Raw genomic sequence first — 22,351 nt, 5'->3', positions numbered from 1 at the left:
TGGCTGGATGGGATTTTCGGGGGAGGTGGAAGGCTGTGGAAGAAACGAGGAACCCGGTCGGTGTATGGAGTATGGCGTCAGGCGTCAGGCGTAAAGTATGTATGTGTATGTATGGATGTATGGACGTATGTATCGGCAGGCTGTATGTAAGTTATGTATGTGTAAGTAGGCAAGATATGCAGGCAGGCGAGAGTGAAGAGTTGTGCGTGTTCCTCTGTGCGCGGGTAAAGTGACCAGGATTGCAATGCGGAGTCCAAGCCGGTCAGAAAATAGACCAAATCAAAAACAGTTCCAGCTCCCGTCGGGTGATGTGCAAGGCTAGCATAGCCTCGTGGTCACGCTGGAACCGGACGGGGAAGGGTAAGAATAATGAGGGTAAGGGACTAGAAACAAATTACAAAATATAATAATAAAAAAATCAAAATCAAAATGGGAGACGGGTCAATAAAATAAATCGAAAAAGGAAAAAAAAAAATGACAAGGATCTAGTCCACAGAAGGAAGAGGTGGCCGAAGGGTAGAACCCGGATAGTGCGAGATAAAAAAAAAAAAAAAAAAAAAAAGACCAGGGGGTGAGGAGAGGCGGTGGAGTGTGAGGGCAAAAGAAGTCGAGGTGGTCAATTTAGTAAGGTGTCAAGGATGCGTTGCGAGGGGGGTGGAAAAAAAAAAAAAGGACAAAGAGGAATAAATTGAAATCGACGGGGGATGGAAAAAAGGAAAATGGGTGAACAATCTTTTTTTCTTTTTCTTTTTCTTTTTTTTTTCTAAAGAAAAAAAGACCAGAAGAAAAGAAAAAAAGCCTCGGGGGATTTCAGTTATGACGTGAGCGTTAAAACACTCTTCTCAATGATAGCTCTCGCCCACAAGTCACAAAGGCAGGGTGCGGATGAGGCTGGATGGGAGAATGGGACGGGACGGGCCAACAGAAGACAGAAGATAAAGCAGAATGAGGAAGGGAAGGAGAAAAAATGAATTCTGTCGGGCAGGAGTACGTACCGGAGTATGTAGGTATTACTCAAGTGGTGGGCGTCAGCAAGCAAAAGGAATAAGAAGGCCTGGCAGTAGCGCGATGCACACTTGTCAGTATAGGATCAAACATCGAAAACGCCATCGACGCCGTGAGGATTGCGAGGTCAAGCTGTCAGCGGCAACGAAGGAATGTTCCAATTGACCTCTTACCCCTTTCCCCCTTCTTCTTTGCCTCCCCGGAAAACAGAAAGGGAGAGGAATGGATTCTGCAGGATCCCGCGGATCTGTGATTTGATCGAGAACCGTACCTTGAGATCTTAGAAATTTCGAGTTCGGGTGACACAAGGAATGAATGGAATCAAGTGGAGGGATCGGATCCAATGATAACAAGGAGAAAAGATTGAAGAATAAGAAACTATAGACAGGTTTCTTATCCTGAAATCGTGAAGAATGAGGAGCCCAAAATAGAAGAGGAGAGGGAGGAGAGAAGGAAGGAAGGGAGAGAAGGTTTGGACAAAAGCAAGTCAATTTGTGCACTTGAATGGGCCGGAAACAGGCAAGGAACAAGAACGGATCTATTTAGTCACTACTGAGTACCTTACTGTTATTTCTCCCTATCTTTGGCTGATTTTTTATTTAATTATTCGGGATTTTTTATTTATTTTATTCTATTTTATTTTTCTTACGGAGTATTCCTACCATTTTATTTTATTTTATTTTTTTTTCGAAAAGCTTCCTAGACACTCTCAAATTTCAACAACCTAACAACCACTATCTTTGCCCCTTGCAACTTGCTCTTGTCTACCCAGTAGAAAGTTTCAATTGTCAAACCCCCAATATGCCGAGTGAAATAAACCATGCGAAGAGATCCTAAACGACGGCTAGTGTGTATGGGTCGCCGACTCGCCGGTCCGTCCGAGAGGCAAAAAAAAAAAAGAAAAGAAAAAAAGAAAAAAAGAAAAAGAAAAAGGAAAACGGTTGGGTCAAGCGCAGGCAGAAGACACGAGACGCAGGGCGAGGGCCCCCCCGGCTGGCGGAAAGCGGAAGGCGGGAAGGGATGGAGATCTCAAGGGATGGCAATTCTCTGGGTCGAATGGGTCAAACTGAGCACCGGTGGAATATTCGTTCCATGGATGCAGCCACGCCGTACGGAGTATGTTTTCTTTTTCTTTTTCTTTTTTTCTTATTTCTCTTTTTGACTTAATTTTGAATTGTTTTACGGGGTATTCCATTTTATTTTTCTGTTAATCGTCTTTCAACCCTCCCAAAAAGGACGGAAGGAAAGCATTAAATCATATTACATGGACATGGTACAACATGAGCTAATTAATTCAAGGTTCGGGAGCCAATCCCCGTTATTCAGATGGAACGAGAGATGATCATTGGTTTAGACGCGAAAATCAACCACGCGGGCGATTTAATTCATGCTCCAAGACCCAAGTGTCCTGATCCCAGATTTCATCGACAGGCGATGGTTGGGCAGAAGGCGACCATTTAATCTAATTGGAAGTGGGACATCAGAAGCGGTCTAGGAAGCAAGTACGAATTTAGCTGTTTAGTGAGAGGGAGGAAAAGAGGGGGGGGGGGGGGAGTTCAGAGAAGAGAGGGGAAAATTCGCAGTCGAAGGTCCATCATGAGAGGAGAAAAAAGGCGGTCATGGAAAGAAACTTAACTGCACGGAGTAGATGAACGGTCCGCAGACGGAGTGGAGACACGCTAGCGGCCCATAGATATGGATGGGCTAGAGTAAGACGCAGCTAAAGCATTCATGGTTCCATGGGGATCACCTGAGTCGCTGAGCGGTCTTCGAGTTGGGCGTTTGGCAGGCCTCGGCGACCAGTTGGAGCCAGCGACTACTGTAGAGGGTAGAGTCTAGCACTCTAGCGTAAGTTTGCGAAAAGGCGCAAGTGACGAGTGACAAGTGACGAGTGACAAGGGACGAGGGATGACGGAGTGGGAGGGTACGCCGGGACGGGTAAAGGCGCCGTGACGGAACTCCACCGACCTCCAACTCCTTCCGTCTCCAGTTGGTTTGTTTAGCGCTCGGGAGGTACGGGAGCGTATCATTCCCTGTCAGTCTGCCGGGCACACAGTTGGTGCCTTCGATTGGGGGTTGGTTTTTCGTCTCTTGGACTGCAGCTGTCAATCCCTGGGAAGTATGATTAATTGATTATCCCCAATCCCTCCGTCATCATATTCTCAAGCAACAGTATCACACAAGTAACCATAATAGTCAGTAATATACCGATACATCAATGCGCACTGATATTACAAGCCATTTCCGGTCCCCGCTGAGGGTAGGGACTAGGAATTAGGCAAACCAGTACTGTACACCTACTCCGTACTCCGTATAGAGCAGACCTCAGTCTCCGTTTCTATGCATAGCATTGAGTCATTGCACAAGAAATATTATCAATTAAAACCAAACCCCGTCCAAAACAAACAAACGGCATAGACCGAACAGATCAAAAAGCCGAGGCAGGCAAAATCCAACAGGGTACGGGGGATGTCTCATCTGACCAGGGCAGAACAACATCGACTAACCAACTAACCCGGTTTCAGCTCCTAGACCGACAGACGGTGCTTTGGCCTGGTACCTAGATAGCACCTGCATGACTAGGGAGGGCTGGGGCAGACTTTCAAGAGGAGCTTCGTGCATCGGAAGGATGTTATTTTCATTTCTTAGGATAAATAGCCCTGTAATATGTGTACGAACCGCCTTCATAGCTGCAGGTCACTGTGCGTCCAGAGTGGTACTTTAAGGTACCATTCGACCTACTTACTACCTATTCGAGTCGCCCGTACATATCCCGTGTGATTCTAATGATTACTATGCATGAATCACCACTCCTGCAAGTCTGTTGTTATTGACCTCGGGAAAGAAAGAGAAGGAGAGATCCAGACGCCCAGAAAGACCGAATTAATTTAAAAGAAAATAATAACAACAATAAATAAGAAACGCGGCAACGTGGAATTCCCCAATGATTGGGTACAACAGAATACGCGCGATACCAATCGCATGCCTCGTTGGCAACTCCGTCTCCGTGCCATGGTGGTGAACCAAGGTTCTGTTCGGGGAGAAGCGACCCCTGGGGTCCACCCGGGTAATGCCCGAGTCCTAAGAAGGAAGAGGGGCTGACGGGCCGTGGATGGCCAAAAACGAAGTGATTAAAGCCCTACTTTTACCTCGACTAGACACGCATGCTCCGTACTGTACCTACTATCTGATTAGGATTAGGTACAGTTGATTGCAGCTGCAGAAGATTATTCATCATCTTCCGCTTCCGCCTTCCGCTCCAGCTTCATCATTTCTGGCCCCTCGCATTAGAATCGTCCAGTCGATAAGGAACCGCATAGGCCTTACCACCGGCTGACAGGATGAGAATTCCTCCACGCGCCGGGCACAATCAAGCAGAAGGCAAACAAAGGGACGAAATTACAATCGAGCATCATGGGGAAATGATTATTATCGTTATTATTGAACGACCCAGCCCCCAATTTAAGTCCCACTCATTTTCTGACTCCGTAGTCCGTGTCCTTTGTCCTACCCGTTTCTAGAATATACCGGTCTCGTGTCTTTAGCTAGGACTCGCGCTAGGATTTAAGGGTACCAAAGAATTAACTCGGCCAATGGAGACAAGGGCAGACCGAAAATCCTTCGTCTGATTTGAAAATATTAGTGTATCCCGACTTTGTGCCTTCGGTCAGACAAACTAGTTATTACACCTTGGGGCTTGCTCCATCATCCATGCAAGTGAGCGGCCATCTGAACCATGGAATGATTCTCTTAGTGTACCGGACGTCGGGAGGAACGCATGTGGCCTTTGTCTCATTCAACCAACCTACTTCGTACTCCGGGGCGTTTCAACCCGGCTGGGAATTCTTCACGAAGCGGGAAAGAAAAATTGATTATCGACCTAATTTATTCTGATTGATCCTCGATGCACTATCTGGCGTTTGCTTGCTCATGCTTGCCTGGAGTAGGGTACTTCCTTGGTACTCCTTGCATTTCCCTATCCTTGATCCGATGACGAGCCAAGAAAAGGAAAGGGAACGAGATCATAATACTGCAATGCCAACCAGCCAAGTCCAGCCCTATCTGCAGGGCACATTCATCGGTATGAGTACGTATCTTCCTTTGATCCGAGCATGCGAGGACTTGCCCTCGACCTAGGTCCTAGGTCCCTTGCTTTGTTCATCCGCACTTCCAACCACCTGATCCCTGATCTCCTCCCGCTTTCTTAAAAAGGGCCGGTTTCCAAGGTAGATCCCAGTTCCTATCTTGTACAGTACAGGTAGAATACGTGCGTCGCGCAGTAGCTCCCGCGTGCATGCAGCGGCTCCAGTGTTAGCCAAGTTATGATCGAACGGACAGTATCGTGCAATTGGACGGCAAGACTATCCTGTCAGATGGTCCCCGAGGAGAAGTATAAACAAGAATGGGAGGAGACAAACAGCGACATTCTGGATGTTTGCTTTGCGTTGGTTTTACCTCTTATTTGGAACTCATTTTTATCCTTTATTCTCAATTTTCTCAATATTAATTCCACCAAGTACATCCATTCATCAACCTGCAATAATCACTAACTACGTAGGTAACTACGGGAGTAATGCACGCCCCTCCCCCTTCAATCCAATCCAATCCAATCCAAATCAATTCAATTCATCTCCTCCCCGACGACTAACTGACTAGTTACCAATTACCACTTCCAGCTCCCTGCTAGAAAATGCATCATGCTCCTCAATCTCCTTGCATCTCGACAACAAAAATCGGGGTTTCTGCGGCGAACGGCCCAGTCCGCCAGCAGAGCTGCAAGGGCGGCCCACGGCATGCTGGGCCCGTCCGTACCTTTTTATTTTTCCCCTTCCCGCTCCCTGTGCTGTGCTGTGCCTCCCGCTCCTTGGGTCAATTGTACAATACTGTAATTCAGGGCGGAAGTCAAAAGCACCAACTAGGTTCCAAGGAAGGAATGTTTCTGATCCTAGTCTACTAGGTAGGTACTGTTTGCATATCCAGGCTACTTACACAGAACTGTACTTGGCCGAATCTCGAGGAACTTGACTGTGGCACTCTGTATGGCAGGGATTTGATTCGGGCTTTGATTAAGATAGAGACAGAGAGAGAGTGAGTGTGGTCCACAGTATGTATGTAGGTATATTCCAAATACCTACCTACCTACCTACCTACCTACCTACCTACCTACCTACCTACCTACCTACCTACCTAGGTACGTAGATATCCAACGGAAAGGGATAGATCCGGATTTCCGCATCCTGCACATAATTAACTAGATAGATAGAGCTGCCCGCCAAACCAACTAACTAACCCCGAAAGGCAGTGGTTTTGTTTCAACGGGGAGAAATGCAGCTTCTATCCCCGCGGAGGGGATCCAGGAAGTCCTTTTTCCGAGGGAACATTCTTCGCAATCTATAATTGGTAGGAAGACGGATCCTGCAACCAGATAGTACTAAGTAGGGACAACATACCTGCGTGCCTGCCTGCCTGCCTACCCTACGAGGCTTGGAATCATCCGGCCGAACGGTCAAATCGGCATGTTGATTCCGATCGGAATGCTACCTACCTACTAGCTACTAGCTACTATAGGTATATTTGTATGTAGATTATGTACTTCTACAGCAACTGCATTTCCGAATCTAGGGGAGAAATTGACGCGATTACCGATATACCCACAGCCACATCAAGTGATCGGGTCCATAACTTTCCTATCCTGATCTAATTCCTCCTCCTTGTTATGTATGCTCAACGCCGAATAAACCCATTGCAGTAGTGTAGTGTGGTTAGTCTCTTTCTCCCCGCGGAAGTGTCTGACTTGACCCGACTTATGTACGTAGAGTAGTTAGGTACAAGTATGTACTCCGTAGGCGACAACGATAAGTATGCATGTACATACATGCACACGCACCACTACAGTGTACAGTAGATACAGTAGTTAAATCACGAAACAATGTCGTCACCGGAGTCCGCGGATCGAGCAAAGGGGATTTTCATTCGCGGGTAGCAACACGGGTGGAGAGATGAATTTTCCCATCGCTCCTCCCGCCCTTACATTAGGTAGGGTTATAAAATGGAGCTCAAGCCCCCTGTAAATTAACGGAGACTATAAGAGAGCGATGATGGTTGGAGATGATTCTGGTGAACTACACGGAGTACGGAGAGGATAGAAGAGAAAAAAAAAAAAAATGCAATGCTACCTAGGAGATGGTGGGAGGGAAGGAATTGAACGGGCGAAACGGAAACAAGAAAGGTGAAAATGTAAAGACCCCGCAAATTACCTCGTTCAGGATGGAAGCAAAAGTGGATGACGATGCAAGTCAGGTCCAGAAAGTTAAGCGACAGCCGCGACCGACTCCCATTGGAGCGTGAGGATTCCATCCGGGTTAGGTCCAGCAGGGAAAGGAGCGCTCCGAACCGTAGTCGCACGGCAGTTGATTGGTGCCATTTCCTGTACATCCATGGAGTCGGTTCAGGTTTCAAGAACGGTGAGGCGGAGTAGGTAGGCTACTAGGCTCAGAGGCTGTGACTTCCCTGTACCAGGTTTCTCCCTCTTCCCCCCCTTCGGTGGATACTCGGTTCCGACGGTACACCGCGCGCAGCCGTAACACTCTCTCTGTCGAGGGTGTTTATTGGATCAGCGGGCCCGTCAATCAATTGTTCCATGGAACTGGGAGAATAGCAGTGCTGGATGTGGAAGGTCTGAAGAGGTCAGCTTCTGGGGCCATCCACACTTTGCACTTCGAATTAAAGTGGCGATGGAGGAGTTGCTAATTCGGTGGGTTGTGAGTGGATGCTAAGACTGCTAGTCTGTCCGGTAGGTCCTTAGGGCATTCGGTGGGGGGGAAGGATGGGAATTAGGCGGTGAGCAAGCCAAATCCCCAACCGGTCTTAGTCAAAGGGCGCTTATCGTCATGGTGGGGGAGAAGTTCAGCTGAAGCCAGGCAGACACAGATGTTTCGATGCTGTACCGTACGGAGTCAGCATCTCGGGATATCACTCGGTAGATACTGTGTGTACCTAGATGGTGCTGTATTTTTGATTTGCTTGATCATTCTCTTTGTAAAGGTCCGAGCTCCGGCTGTGACTGATTCTGTCTCGAATCTCAAGCATTTCAATTGTTTTACACCGTACAATTGTGACTGAAGGGTCCCATGCGCATAATCCTTGTAATAAGTCGCTGTGGTAGACGTTCCGTTAGGCGTCACGCCAGACACGGACAACCATATACATACGCATACACGGACTCCGTAGCCGAATAACGTTCAGTATCCGCCACCTCACATCCATAAAGGACAACTTTCTTTTCTTTTTCCTTTGGTTCCTCAGAAGAAAGAAATCAAAACTCAGAATAATCAAGTAAGAGGGGCGGGAGGCAACCTCAATGGAGGGCCTTAGGTTTCCCGGTGCTACAGCCCTGGGACGGCACCCGGTGCGATCGGGGCACATTCAAGGTAAGTTGCATTAGCGCACCTTGGCCCAAGGTCTCGAGCGAAGACGAAGAGCAATGAGAAGGGACCGCCAACGTCTGTCGGACAGTAATTTGACCAGAGTCCAAGAACCCGGAATCGTTTGCGGGGTCTGCTGACATGGCTGCCAATCAAGCGGTTGTGAACCTGGCTAAGATCCCTGTCGAGTGCGTAATAGCCACTACCCTGACGGAGTACTAACTGACTGTGTAGGGTGTACTCCGTCTGACAAGCCCATCCACTGGCACATGGGAATCTAGTCCTTCATGGGTTCGGCCTAGTGGAAGTTTCGACGAGGCAGCAAGCAATGGCGATTTGCTGCCAGCCCGTCACAGCCATCATCCCGACACCCACAGGTGAGAAACAAGTTCACGCTCCTGCAACCTAATCACATTCGTCAAAGAGCGCCTGCAAAAGGGGAGAGGAGAAGTTCTCTGGTTTCTCCGTTCTCCACCCCTCCATCATGGTCTGTCTCATTTTTCCGTTCGGGCAATTAGGTATCGTGAGGGGGTCGCCGTTAGAGAGGTAGCTTTGCAGTAGTTCGTCTTTTGTATTGACCATGTAACGGGGGGATGGTGGATGACTGACATCGTGTGACTCGGGTGGTCTGGGGGCAAAAATTGAGGAATCAATAAAAAAAATAATCCTTTATTGCTCGACCATCGTGTTTCCTTGTCTCAATGTTTGGATTGAACTTAGTGTTGTTCCCGTATCGCGTGGTGCCTTGGACAGAATACGGGGTTGGATGAGAAACAATTGGTCGCTCTAAACGAATTCCGCCCCATGTAGAGGGATGAAAGAGATGAAATCAATGGGAAAAAGTGGAAACCCTGTTGGCAATTCGACTGTCACACTCAGCAATCGAAATAACTTCGGAAATCCACGGTCGCAAACGGGCAAGGATAGAGTTGTGATTCGGACGCAGGTGCAGCTTGTCAAGGATGTTTGGGCAACCACCGCATCCTCGCTCGCTAATCGTCTCCTGGACATGTCCACGACGGGCCGCCCCGACTCCCGCCGATCTTATGCATGAAGTGTAGTGTGGCATGCTATCAGAATCCTCATCACGTACAACGGTACAACCTCCCTAACCATACTAATTTCTCATCCAGGATTGCTGACGTCCAAGTCCGGGGGGCCTGTTCCCCCTCCTTGACCTTCCTTTGACCGGCCTCGTCGGCCTAGCGCATCCTTTCACCGATAATTCATGATTTCCTGTTGTCTCGCTTATTCTTGTCCATCGGCCATCCCCATGATCATCACTCAGTTACGTCCTCGTGACTTGGGAGCCTCATGCCAAGCAGTCTTCACCGTCTACGCTTAGGTCCTTTTCCCCTCTTTTCACTTTCTCCTCAGCTGTCATCGTTGATCCTCCAGGTAGCTAGCTATTTGACGGGCGCCCCCTCCTTTCTGCTACATTCCAAGCAAGGGATGTTCCTTGATGAAAGGACTTTCGTCACAGAACCCAAGGCAGCAAGATCGAGACCATTCCCCCTTGACGGGTTGAATATCGGCGCGACGTAATGCACCAGGATATCTGCTGCAAGCGCTCTGTGCTTTTCACACTACGTGTCTCACAGGATGGACAATCACAGCCAGCCTCACTTATTATACCACGAATGATTTAAGGCGAAGGGAGCATCCTGGAGGAATCTTTCCATACCATACGGGAAGAAACCGGACCCGAACTGAAATACCACGTATTACAAGGATGGTAAGATTACCTCACTCAGCTGCCCATTTATTGTTTTATTTTCCTTTTTAGGCTTTCCTTCTGATGACTTTTTTTTTAATTTCTTTTAGTTTTCTTGTCCTCTAAATTAGTTTGATTTTTCTCGCCCCCTTCCCTCGCCACGTTTTTTTCGATCCTACTAATCGGCTCGATGCATTGCCGTCCGCGTCTTTCCGTTGCCGCCAGAACCCACAACGCAGGTGATTGTGGACTCTCTCTGGCTTTTTCTTTTTTGGTTTGTTTCCTCTTTCGGTGGTGTGTGTCTTTCTTTTCGTGATTTTATTCTTTATTTTTTTTTATTTCTTCCTTCCTCAGCTCCGTGAGACCACCGACTGACCGTCCTTGTCTCCGGAATCTCCAGAATCCGTGCTCCACCCACAAGCCCCAAACGTCGAGTCGCCGTCCTTTGAACCGGTGAGATCGCGCCCGTTCCATGGTCCACGACGGGACTTTAGGCACAGGGTTCGGGGCGCAGAGAATTTTGTCCACGGATGGCCGCCCGCAGCCCAACCTGAGGCGCCGGGTCAACGTGCATCGCTGCTTGTGTGCGTTGTGTGTGGTCCGGCCGAGTCCGTTTTTCCCCATTTACTAGACAGAGTAAGTGTAAGCAAGGCGAGCAAGCGCCCGCCCCCTCCAGCCCGTTATCACCATCACTAACCCAAGCCACAGCGGTTGGCAGCCCAGTGGGCGTAGCGCTGACCGGGATGGAGCAGGCAGAAAAAAGAAACGCCGTCTGTGATCATCGATCCGCCCGCATACCGGTTCGGTCACGTGATGCCTCCCCGGCCTATGAGCGCGCAGGCGTTCGGAAGACTGTTCACTAAGGTACCGTCATTTTGCTTGGGGTTGCATCACTTTGATCAGGGTCGGTTGATCCGGATTGGATGCGATGCATGTTGGATGTTGGCTTGGGGAGGGTTCATGACCAGGGGTGGGAAGGGAAAAAAAAAAAAAAAAAAAAAGAACCGAACCAAAAGACCTAGCTAACTCACTAATCTACTCCGACCAGTTTGAACCAACCTCTCTCTTCGGTGGCTCGCTCGGGTACAGCTTACAGGTGTGTGTGTGTGTGTGTGCACGCAAGCGCGATCATCCCTAACTGACGTGGCAGAACCAGAGACAAACAGTTGCCAGATCACCTTGCCGGCTTCCTTGTTCAGACCGGTCGAGTTCCCACCTCGCGCAGGCCCGGCCCCGATGGCATGCCGGGGTAAAGCTCCCTCTCCTACCTTGTTCTGTCTCTTCGAGTCATGACCCTGACGTTGTGCATGGAACCACCGTGTGATGACCCAGCATATGAGGGTGACACGCTGTACGAGGTACCCGGGTTGTACATGTACCTTCCCCCGTCATGTTCGCGCGGCGCGTGACGATTTGAATGGTTAGGCTCGGACGTGAGAAAATGGTGAATGGATGCCTGACCCTTTTCTCGTTGGGGATGGGGTTCATAATTCATTTGAGGTTATGGTAAGTGGCGACCGAGGGAGACAGATAATCCGTCGATCTTGAGTACCTATCTCGACAGGCGAACGGTTAAGCTGATTTGACTTACTGTCCTTGCTAGCAAGGCCAATGTCTTTCTTCCTTTCTTCTCTTCCTGTCTCTGTCTTTGTTCTCCTCTCCTCTCCTCTGGCACGGCACCCTGTCAGTCTCATATCCCCACATTTGCGGTAGCTAATCAGTGGTTCAATTGGAGCCTGAGCAACTCTAATTGACCCTCGCTTCGGCTCGCTGACGCGGGACGAAGAACAAAGAAAATCGGGGAGCATCAAACGTTCGATGGGCTTTCATTTCCGACCCCTAATCACGATGGCTCTTTTTGCTTTGTTTTGTTTTCGGCTTCCCTTTTGGAAACCTAATAGCACAGAAAGAGGGGATGGGAAGGGAGGGGATTCCCATCGCACGCAAGACTTACCTACCTACGAACCCACGAACCTAGGTATCATCGGATCGAAAATCTTGATTTATACTAACTTTTCAAGTTCTTCTTTTCCTCCGTACTCGTGATTGATTTCATCCTCCGTTTCTTTTAGTTATCCTCCGCATATGAAATTGCTCGTTCTTTACCTTCTAGCTATCTACCTATCTAGTATCTACCATCGCTATGGCGTCTACGTAACGTACTGTATGTACATGTACAGCGGACACTCTCCGATCGACGTATCAATTCCCCGCATCTCGTCGGGCGGACTAACAGATACCCTATGGATGATGTCGATGTCGATGATCGATGTCCTCACCTGCCCCATCTGTAAGGGGGAGAACCGGGTGGGGACTGCCGACTGACTGGGGAGAGGGGGCTGGGCTGGACTGGCCTGGTAGGTAGGTCTCAAGCGAAGTCTTGTGCTGTAGGCGTACGGGCTAGCCTTTGCAGGGTAGGTTAGTTAGCAGAGTCGAGTGAAGAGTTAGTTGGTATTAGAGCTCTGAAACTGAAACATTTTCGTCGATCTCTGTCGGTCCGCCGTGTACATGTCAACTTTTGAACTGCGGCTTCATATGTGAATGTATGTATGTATGTACTGGGTAGCAAGCACATCGGCTGGCAGTTACTTTACTTCCAGGTTTGTTTATTCATGTACGGTATTCAAGTACATAATGTATACGATGGCTGAAGGCTGAAACAATTCACCATCTAAGCTAAGATACTGTACGAAGTAGATCCCTAGATGCTCGATAGATAGATAGATAGATAGATAGATAATCCGCCCTTTCCGGCAATTCACTTCCGATATCTACCTAACCGACAACCCTACCTACACATACAAGTACCTACCCCGTAAACTACAGAATAAATAGTCCAGTGGGTAGTGCTAGTTGGGTAGGGTGAGTTCGGCCGGATACCGTTACGAGTGGGCACTGGAGGAATTGCGATGTACGGTGACTATTGGAACCCTATCTTGTGCTAAGGGGGAGATCTGCTTCCGTTTACTTTTTTTTTTTTTTTTTAAAAAAAAAAAAAGTTTTTATAGAAATAATAGTAATACCTTTTTTTACCGGCCGAAGTACAGTAGTTGAACTACATCGTATTGGTAGTTTACCTACTGTACTGTGGTATCTATTTACTGGACCTACCTATTCTATATACTGAGATGATCGTCTTAGTCGGTGATATCATGTACATATATAGTTGTTTGTTGGACGTTGCCGAAAAAATATAGAAAAGAACATGACATTGTTTCGGAGTATAGCACCAACACACAAAAAAGAACATTCATTATTGTGCCAGAATACTAACTGCTAACATTGTACTGTTCATCTTACAAGAGATTGTGCGGAGTGATTTTTCTTTCATTCTGTCTTTATCCTTTCATAGACGCAAACCTTGTTCATTCAGATTTCGACTTAGCATTTAACACACGGACCATAGGCCAGTCCAGTCCAGTCAGTCCAATCAGTCCATTTCATGAATGAACGAACGGCCCAACGAACGGAATCTGACCTCTCATCTTCCTATTTTAGGCCTAAGGGGAATTCAAATGAAAATAAATGAGACTAACATCGGTGTACGGTGTACGCCATACCACGCACAACAAAGAAAAGATAGATAAACTACCAATATGTGAAGATCGTCCCATCATCTATAGTAACAACCCACTCCGACTAACTATCTATCTATCTACCGCTGAACGATGGGATCGGGGCCGAGAGACTCAGACAGGACACCAGGTAAGAAAAGAAACGGAAAAGAGAAAAGGGAGAAAAAAGTTTCCGCTAGGGTACTACCGAGTCAAATTGTCGGTGGCCATTTGACGCAGACAGAGTTTCATGGCTTGCATGGATTCTAGCCGGAGAGGGACGGTTGTGCGTTTTGATTTTTTCCCCTTGTGATCATTTCGCTGGAGAGAGGGTTCGAGGGGAGGGGACTACAGAATGTACGGTCTGTTAGAGGCCAAATTCGCGCCCTTTCCCCTCATGGGGACTTGTTTGTCTGCGTCCAAGATGGAAGAGGGGGGAGGAGGGGCTTCGGGTGTCATCGAGCGAACACCGCTGAAGAAGCAGGAGGAAAAGGTCCAGAGCGAGGATGAGTGGATGCCGTTGGATGGATGGCTGAGGGGGCAAACCAGCTTGGCTATGTCGATGACAGCATGGTTTGTGATTGATGCAATGGCTTTAGGATCTTTTCTCTCTCTCTCGTTCCCCTCCCCTGTTTGCCTGCCTGCCTGCCTGCCTGCCCTCCCCCCTCTCGTCTCCTCTTCTGCTTTCTCCACCTCTGACAGGAATTCGTGCATCGGGGAATTGTTTGGGCATGTATGCAGACCAGAGACAGACGTCTCCGTTCAATGGGAGAAGAGGAGGGGGTAAGGATCCTCAAGGGCCATGGACGAATTCGCCCGGTTGCAGATGTGGATAGGCAGCGGCCGTGGAGCTAACGGCACGCCCGACGGGCCGACTGCGGCGCGCGGACAGCAGACCATAACATGCACGTCACTATGGTGAAGGTCTCAGACTCAGGAATCATGGCAAGGTTGTCCGGGAATGGGACACGATCACCGCCATTATTGGGGGATGAGAAATGGCGGTAAGGGAAGGGAAATCCCGGGACTAGTTATCAATGTCCTTAGCTCAGCACGGGCAAGAAAAGACAAGTGAGAAAGAAAAAAATCAGAAAAAAGGGACGTCCGGTGCTATGACTACAGCAAGCCCTCCAAGCCAATGATGCGAAAGAACGCGTGATTGCCTAGTTACACCCCCAAGTCCAGAGGCGGCAAATCCCTCCAGAGCACAGAAAGGAAGGAACTAAGAGACTCTGTCTCCCAACTGGGATCCATAAGTCATCTTGGTTCGAAGGGCATGGTTACAAATTCGCACCGAGACCGCAGAAAGGACGCGAAACATGCATAGCCAAGAGTAGTCATGTCCAACACATCAGAACGAAAATGATCTAACGAAAACACGGCAGGTACACATCTAGAGAAAGATCACAGCAATACTCCGTATAACGAGCAGGAAAAGTGGTGACACTACTGAAGAAAAACAAAAAGTTCGACACACCTACACCGCGAAATAAAACACAACCATCACCATTGAAGGTATTAAGGACCCATTATCACGGATTCTCCATTGATTCTCCTACTCCGATGTAGAGTTGTCCGAGGATTCGTTTTCAGAATTGTTCGCCGGATCCACAGCATCCGGCATGACGACGCCGTTGAGATACGTAACCTATTGAGCGATAATTGTTCTCTGGTCAGTGAAACACTTTTCTCATCGCATCCCCTCATCTGTCCCCTCCAAGACACCCCTGTCATCCTCTGATGATGGATTTAGCGGTGGGTATCGTTGTGCCCGAAGCCACACCGCTGAAGTGGCTAGAAAGGGAAAGATTGAGAGGGGAAAAAAGGGCCTTGTAACTGATACGGGCACTAAGGTCCAATAGACGCAGGCGCGGACAAGCGGAGGGGAAAGCCAAATGACGGGACAGCAAGGATAGACAGGATGGGGGCCTTACAAAAGGTTCAACGATACCAATGAGCGCCGCAATTTTAGCCTGTGCGTCAGGGCTCCTAAAGTCATCGTCGGCAAGAGACTTGCAAATAGTGAAATTGCGTAGACGAAGCAATTTGATATTTTCGTTGTCCACATCGTATCCCTGGGCAGGAAAAGGTCACGTCAGCAATGTAATTGGACGAGAGATGTGGTCCGCCGAGGATAGTCCATAAACTGAACCATGGAAACAGATGAGACGGTGTCGAAAACTCTTCGAGACCAAAGCCCCCAGTGGGACACCCGGACAACAGACAGTTTTCCCGTGCTAGCTGTGTCCCAGGGGGTTGGGCTTGGGTCGAAAAGGGTGTTGTGACCCAGACCCAGACACGGGTAGGCCTGTCGGAGCCACCCGCGCTCAAGCACCAACCTGGGCAGACCGGTGTTGCTATCAAGAGCGCTTGGTTGACATCTTCAGGGCCGCATGTCCATCAATAACAATGGTTTCGAATGCCCAAGGGCCATTCAAGATGACCATCGCATTCTTTCCTTGAATATTCATGATCAGAATTGTGGCTGTTGATGGTTGCAAGACAACAAGCCACAGCTCGGGCCAGAACACCATCGGGCGTCAAGGCATCATCATGCTGAAGCCAACTCGACCCTTGTTTTCATCGAGCGGAGGGTTATTCTGGTCCCTTTGCTCTCAATATTCCCCAGAGAAAGAATTAACACCGTGAATGGTGACCTGAGGGTCATGCTAACGCAGGTTATACGTTGCCCACGGTGATGGCATGCGCCCGACAGCCTCCCACGCCCCCGAAAGCCGTCACATTTGATCTCACCAAGCCTCAACAGTTCCCCTGGAAATATCGAACCGAACCAATTCCAAATGCGTGAATACGGGGATGATAGAATGCTTGATGGATGCTAGACATGGCACCTGGGTTATAGGGCAATGATACACCTACCTTAGGTTTGATCTTGAGAGCAGTCTCTTTGTTCTGATCGAGAAACGCCTTCAAGGCTTCCTCTTCATCATCAGGTACCCCGTTAAAGATTTCGCGGCGCATATTCTTCTCGTTCAGTATGGCCTTCAGCCCGTGCGAATTGCGATCGATGTCTTCTCGAATAAGCGCCAATTGGTCGGCGTCTGGCTGCCACATTCCTGCGCCTAGAACATACCAATCCCTCATTAGCATGTCGCTCAATTTTTGATACAAATTGGTGGATATAGAGCTTGGACGTCATAGTCGTTGCTTTGAGGTCTAAACCGACATCGGGCATGAACGCCAGCCGAATGTTGGAAAACGGGCCGCAAGTATGACACATGGGCAACACGGGTTGAATTCAAACAGTTTGTGAAGATAGTGTCCCGTCATTTGGAAACAATCACATTTCTTTGAAGAGGAATGACCTACCGATGATGCAGGATCCGGGCTGGCAATGGACATAGTAAGAGGCATAAGGGCCCTTTTTACCTGTGCGAGACCTTTTGAGATAGAAAATTAGCTGACAGAGATGATTGCTCAGTGCCGGGTATATACCTACCAAGCAGCTGAAAAGTAAGGCTGTTCGACGTCATGGTTAGTTCGTTCGACCCAATACCACAATAGCTAGAATCGGACGGGTACGACGGATTCCCACTCAGCCGTGGGAGTCTCGAGCTTCATACGTACCTTATAAGGTGTAGGATCTTTGGTGAACCTGACGTCCCTGTGAATGCGAAATATCTAGAGCACATATTGTTAATAAAGATCCCTCTGTTTTTGTTCAACCGTTTTTTCTTATCCTGTGTCTTCGTCTTTTCTTGTGCTCTTCATTCGTTCACTTGGAGATTGATAGCACTTACCAGGTCCTTAGCCGGCAATTCGGGAATTGTGCTATCGACGTCTGAGATTTTCTCTGAAAGAGATACAACGAAGCTTTCCCAGTCTTTTCTTGCAGCCTGATAGTCCGCATCGTGTGCTGTCAGAAGGGTTGGCGGTCAGCCATAATATGATACCATAAAGAAGTCGAGGCGGTCACTGCTAATCAGGTACCTTTGAGCCAGGTCCTCTCATTGTTCTCTGACAAAGTCTCCAGAAATTCGAAGGTATTGGGATGCAGAGTATGATCTTCATATGGGATGTTTCCTGGATCCTTGGCCTTGGGCTTCTTAATGAAGACTTCCTTTCCAGGCCCGAGGCCAGTCGTGACTCCTTCTCTCCACAGCTGCTTGTCTTTTGACACTGTGTCGCTTCCGCTGTCTTCGCCTGAATCGTCTTTCCGAGATTTGGCGCTTCCTTTTCTGCTCTTTGCGCTTTTCGATGTTTTGAGACTCCCCTGGTGAGTTGCCGACATCGGCGTTGTTAGTTGCGGCTGCCTCTCATTCCGAATCGAGGGATGAGGGGTGTAAGCAGGTGAAATTTTGAGAGCAAAAAAACTTACAGCCGTGGGCGTGGCGTTCTCCGATTCCTCTGGATCATCTTGGAAATACTTGCTCGTCTTGGCGGTAGCCTTCACGGGCTTCTTGGTCGTGGTATCCCCGGACTTTTGCCTTTTGGGATCATTTTTGGAGTCTGCGGATAGCCTTCCAGACGCGCGCCTTTTTGGTGCCGGCGCTGGAGCTGGCGCCGACGCGGGAGCGGCCCGAGACGATCGACGAGGCATGGCAAAGGGAAAGTTGGAAGACCCTTAGTATCTCCTCTGGCAGTCTAGCAGAGAAAGGGGGAAAGGTTCAGATGTCTAGGACACGGTTGGAGCAAGTACAGATAGCTACGCTGACTGAAATGCGATTAGTTGTATGAACGAAAGGTTGGGAGGACGTAATGTCGTATAAGAGGCGTTGCCGTGGCTTGTTCGTAAAGTTCCTTGACCGGCTTACGGGTCGTTAGCGGCCTGATAGACTTTCAGACGGACAAAGGGACCGGGAAGCGACCAGGAGGCTGGTAACTTCTGGGGCGTTTTTCGCGTGGAAAAAGCGGGCGAGTTCTTTGCTTCCGCACCGCTAAACTTAGTGCGTCCGCTCGGCAGAAGACGTCGTGGTTCGAGAAGGATTTGCGGGACATGATCAATGCGGGCCTTTCTTTGTCCCATTCCCTTTGTATAGCTGCTGAAGACTGTCTGATCACCCGTGGATGATTGGAGCATTATCCGTTAGGTCTTTGTGGTCTCGAGTTCCGCTTCGTTTGAAACAAGGATTTTTCATCCGCCGAATCGGCCCTCTAAAGAATACTTGTCAGTCTCTGCATCGACAAGCTTCCTTTCCGAAGCCACAAGGAAAGACTGGATCTCTTCCTCTTTGATAGCTTGATATTTCTTTCGACTCTATTAATAAGGCACTCCCAAAAATAGAGCAATAGCAACGAGAGAAATGAGCGAAAGTGAAAAAGACACGATACCAGAAACCTTTCTGTCCCGCAAGAGCAAAATCCTTGCAGAACTCTCCATCCCAGATGCTGAGTATACAGATCTGTCGCCCAAGGGCTCCGTCGACGAGGGCATCCGCGATCTCATCCGCGACGTGAACGCCCTACCAGGCCTGGTAACGACCAGTAGCTGCGCTGGACGAATCAGCGTGTTCCTGGAGGGAAGAAAGAGCAAAGCCCAACCACAGCAGCAAGCTCTTCCTGGACAGGACGGATCTTCAAACGAACCACAAAGACAGTTCGTTCCCTCGGGGGGCAAAGGAGCCGGGAAATGGCTGTTCGTATCCCACGAATCTTTGAAGGAGTATGGAGCCCCTGGGTCTGGATCTCAATCTGAACCTGGCGATTCGGAAACAAAGCCAGCCCAGGAAGGAACTACCAAATCGTTGTGTGAACTGTTTGGGATGGTGCCTGGCGATGGAAAGCCTCCGGGGATGGACAAACAAGGCCGAGCCCCGCGCCTGGTGCGCTTCCATTTCGAGCCTATGGTACGTGCCACATGACCTTCGCTTTTCCTTCCTTGTGTCTGCCTGAAAACCTCTGGGTTATTTGTGGGCCAAACTTTTGGTTCGCATGGTTTCATCTCTTACCATCCTTTGCCCTTACTTTCTGCACCCTTGGATGGTGCACTTAACATCGCTGCGAATCATCCCACCCTAAATTCCTTATAGTTCTATACCTCGGGATATCCGTGCATTTGCCTATACACTAACACCTTTGTCACAATCTAGATTTTGCATATAATGGCAGCTACACTCCACCACGCGCACCCCGTTCTATCTGCCGCATCAGCATCTGGCTTCCGCGAAAGCGGCCTGCAAAGTCTACGTTGTCTGGATGCCGAAGACGGCCCGAGTCCGATTGTCGCTGTGCGCTCGGCCGGTCTATCACTGGAGTCGGTAATCGGGTACTGCGAAGAGAGCACCGACGACGATGACCACGCGGACGAGGAGCCCGTCATTCGGAGTCTTGTGACAGAAGAATACCTGCAGATGTTGGTGGCGATGTCCAATGAGCGATTCGAGATCAATACGGAGCGGAAGGAGCGGTTCCGCTCGGGTATGCTGGACTTGTGTGCGGCGGGTCATTCGCGCGGTGCGAAGACGAAAGGCAAGGCGAAGGGGTCTGCTGATTGGGAGGATTCGGAGACGAGGAGGGAGAGGAAGAGGGCTGAAGGGTTGTTGAGGAAGAAGCAGCTTGAAGAGCAGAAAAAGAAGGAGGAGCAAGACAGTCCTCAAGAGAATGTAGATATGAGTTAACGAGAAAGGATCTAATCATGAATGGAATGAATTGCATTGAGCTGAACTATTGAACCAGCAAAGAGGAGGAAAATATGCACAGAAAAAGAACGCTGCGAAAGAAGATAAGAGGATGCTTGCTTATGATATGCTCGATGATAGTCACTGTTCGTGTAAACTGCCTGGGATAAGGTAAAGAACGCTAGAGATAGCCAGGAATCCAAGTTCCTTCTCTGTATGACTTTCCTAAATTCATCCAAGACGTGATATCGTTCAGGTCATGGGTAATCTGTGCAGTGTGAACTTCGATCCAATGAACAAGCGCATAATAGTCTCGGCACAAGATTCTGTACGTGTGTCAAAAAGCAAAAACATTAAGAGAAATGGACATCAAGGAAATTCGTAAAGCCCGAACTCCTACTTCTGCTCGGAAGAAGGGAGGCAAGTTGGGGTCGATTGAGTGATCCGATGGCCTTGGAAACCGCCTCTAGCTTTCGCAGAAGGGTTCAGAAGAAATCTCTGATTCCAAGACGCGGAATTGGCAAAAGGACTGTCGTTATTCGCAGCCATGCTAGCACGACGAGTGGGGGTGACGAAGACATCCACTCTCGATGTAGAATCGGTGAGAGCGCTAGATTGGGAGGTGCTGGTAGAATGAAGAGACTCGTACATTTGAGCAGCACGATTGTCCAAGGAAGAGGGTTGTTCAGCTTTACTTGCAAAGACTTGCTCTTTCTCACGGGCCACCCAGCCACTGAGGACAAGGTTGCACAAGATTATCATCTCTTGCCGGACTGCATCTTCCCATGGCATATCTTTTGCGGTCTCTGCTTCCCATTCGAACCAGATTGGGCCATAGGGGGCCTGGGAATACAAGTCCACGTTGGCGAAGGGAAAATTGTTTGGTAATCCTGGCACCTCTTCGTCGGGAAGCGTGCCCCTTGAAATCAACTGTGAGTAATACTAAATGAAGATTCAGTTAGTAGAGCCCCAGATAGAATGAAGTGAAACCCGGAGAGGAACATACGAGATTTGTCATGCTGCTGAAGAACGGAATCCTGACCAGGGAATCAAAGGGGTGCCATTTTCCGGCTTCAGGAAATCGGACAATTTCCGACATGTCTTCAGAATTGATGCAAAGGGTATACTTTTGGCGTTCATTGAACGCTGGGCAATTCAGACCGGCATAGAGAAGTTCTCGTAACAGTCTATTGTCAAGTCCGATGGTGTTGGCTCTTTTCATCCTTGAAACAAGCGAAAGAATGTGGCGGTTGATCAATTCAAAAAGCTGGTTGCGTTCATGAACAGTGTACAGTTTAATCGCGTACCACGGGAACTAGAAGTTTTGTAAGGATTGTCCACTGCTCAAAATCAAAGAAGACTTCTAGCTCACCTTGTAGAGCGTACTGACTGTGGACTCATAGGTACGTTGGGGACACTTTGCACAGAATGGCGACTGATACAAGCAGGCCAAGACATCAGCTTGCGTCTCACGATGCTGAATAGGTCAACATTGAACAAGGAAGACTTACACGGTGCGGAATCTCTGCGTGCCTGATGGCACCAACAATTTCCTCGCTAGTGAGAAAACCAGCAAAGCCAGTGGAACAGGGGTCGGTGTTGGACATGGCAATAGGAAGTCCATTTTCCCACACGACACACTTGGCCCGTGGAAAAAGATCTTTCAGCAAAGCGTCTTGGTTGCTCAATTCGACATCCACGTGCCGATTACCCAGACGTGGAGGACGACCAGTTTCATAGATCCGGTTTATCCGATTGACTGTTTCCTCGGCATTTGTGGTAGATTCAAACTCAACGTAGCAGTCCATAGTCTTCGCAGTAGAGCGCTCCATAATTATGTGAATCGGACAACCCTTGTCCGACGAAAGGAGACGCGCCTGTCTGCCAACGAACTGCACGATTTCCTGCTTGGTGATAGAATATGGAATCTTCGCTTAGTTAGCAAAGCGCCTCTCGGACTGGTGAAGGTATAGCTAACGTTTGATATCTTGATTACACCCCACTGAGGCGGTTCTCTGAGATGTACATAGCTTCCAAGCGGCATTTCGCTGGGTAAAGCAACTGTTTCGAGGCTCC

At 48.8% G+C, this 22,351-nt stretch overlaps 3 protein-coding genes across 3 annotated transcripts; 1 reads left to right on the top strand and 2 right to left on the bottom strand.

Annotated features, from left to right (window-relative positions):
• Positions 1 to 15,252: 15,252 nt before the first annotated feature.
• Positions 15,253 to 18,383, bottom strand: LDX57_009258 (DUF2461 domain-containing protein; the record flags this gene model as incomplete). The annotated part of the gene is made up of 9 exons (XM_046090983.1): positions 18,037 to 18,383; positions 17,649 to 17,931; positions 17,459 to 17,574; positions 17,286 to 17,339; positions 17,158 to 17,177; positions 17,028 to 17,098; positions 16,578 to 16,780; positions 15,632 to 15,772; positions 15,253 to 15,345 (listed from the first exon to the last, which is right to left on the bottom strand). Exons 1-9 carry the CDS (start codon positions 18,256 to 18,258, stop codon positions 15,253 to 15,255), a joined length of 1,203 nt encoding a protein of 400 aa, XP_045946958.1. The 5' UTR covers positions 18,259 to 18,383.
• Positions 18,384 to 18,961: 578 nt separating this feature from the next.
• On the top strand, positions 18,962 to 20,275 carry LDX57_009257 (tRNA wybutosine-synthesizing 3 family protein; the record flags this gene model as incomplete). The annotated part of the gene is made up of 2 exons (XM_046090982.1): positions 18,962 to 19,504; positions 19,748 to 20,275. The coding sequence occupies 2 exons, from the start codon at positions 18,962 to 18,964 to the stop codon at positions 20,273 to 20,275; spliced, it is 1,071 nt and encodes a 356-aa protein (XP_045946957.1).
• Positions 20,276 to 20,671: 396 nt separating this feature from the next.
• Positions 20,672 to 22,107, bottom strand: LDX57_009256 (uncharacterized protein; the record flags this gene model as incomplete). Its single annotated transcript, XM_046090981.1, has 4 exons — positions 20,672 to 21,217; positions 21,282 to 21,590; positions 21,648 to 21,710; positions 21,787 to 22,107. The coding sequence occupies 4 exons, from the start codon at positions 22,105 to 22,107 to the stop codon at positions 20,672 to 20,674; spliced, it is 1,239 nt and encodes a 412-aa protein (XP_045946956.1).
• Positions 22,108 to 22,351: the final 244 nt, after the last annotated feature.

Source organism: Aspergillus melleus, assembly GCF_016097325.1.
Source record: "Aspergillus melleus strain CBS 546.65 chromosome Unknown contig5, whole genome shotgun sequence".
NCBI lineage: Eukaryota > Fungi > Ascomycota > Eurotiomycetes > Eurotiales > Aspergillaceae > Aspergillus > Aspergillus melleus.
The sequence above is the reverse complement of the archived record's forward strand: the minus strand, read 5'-3'. Positions and strand labels throughout refer to the sequence as shown.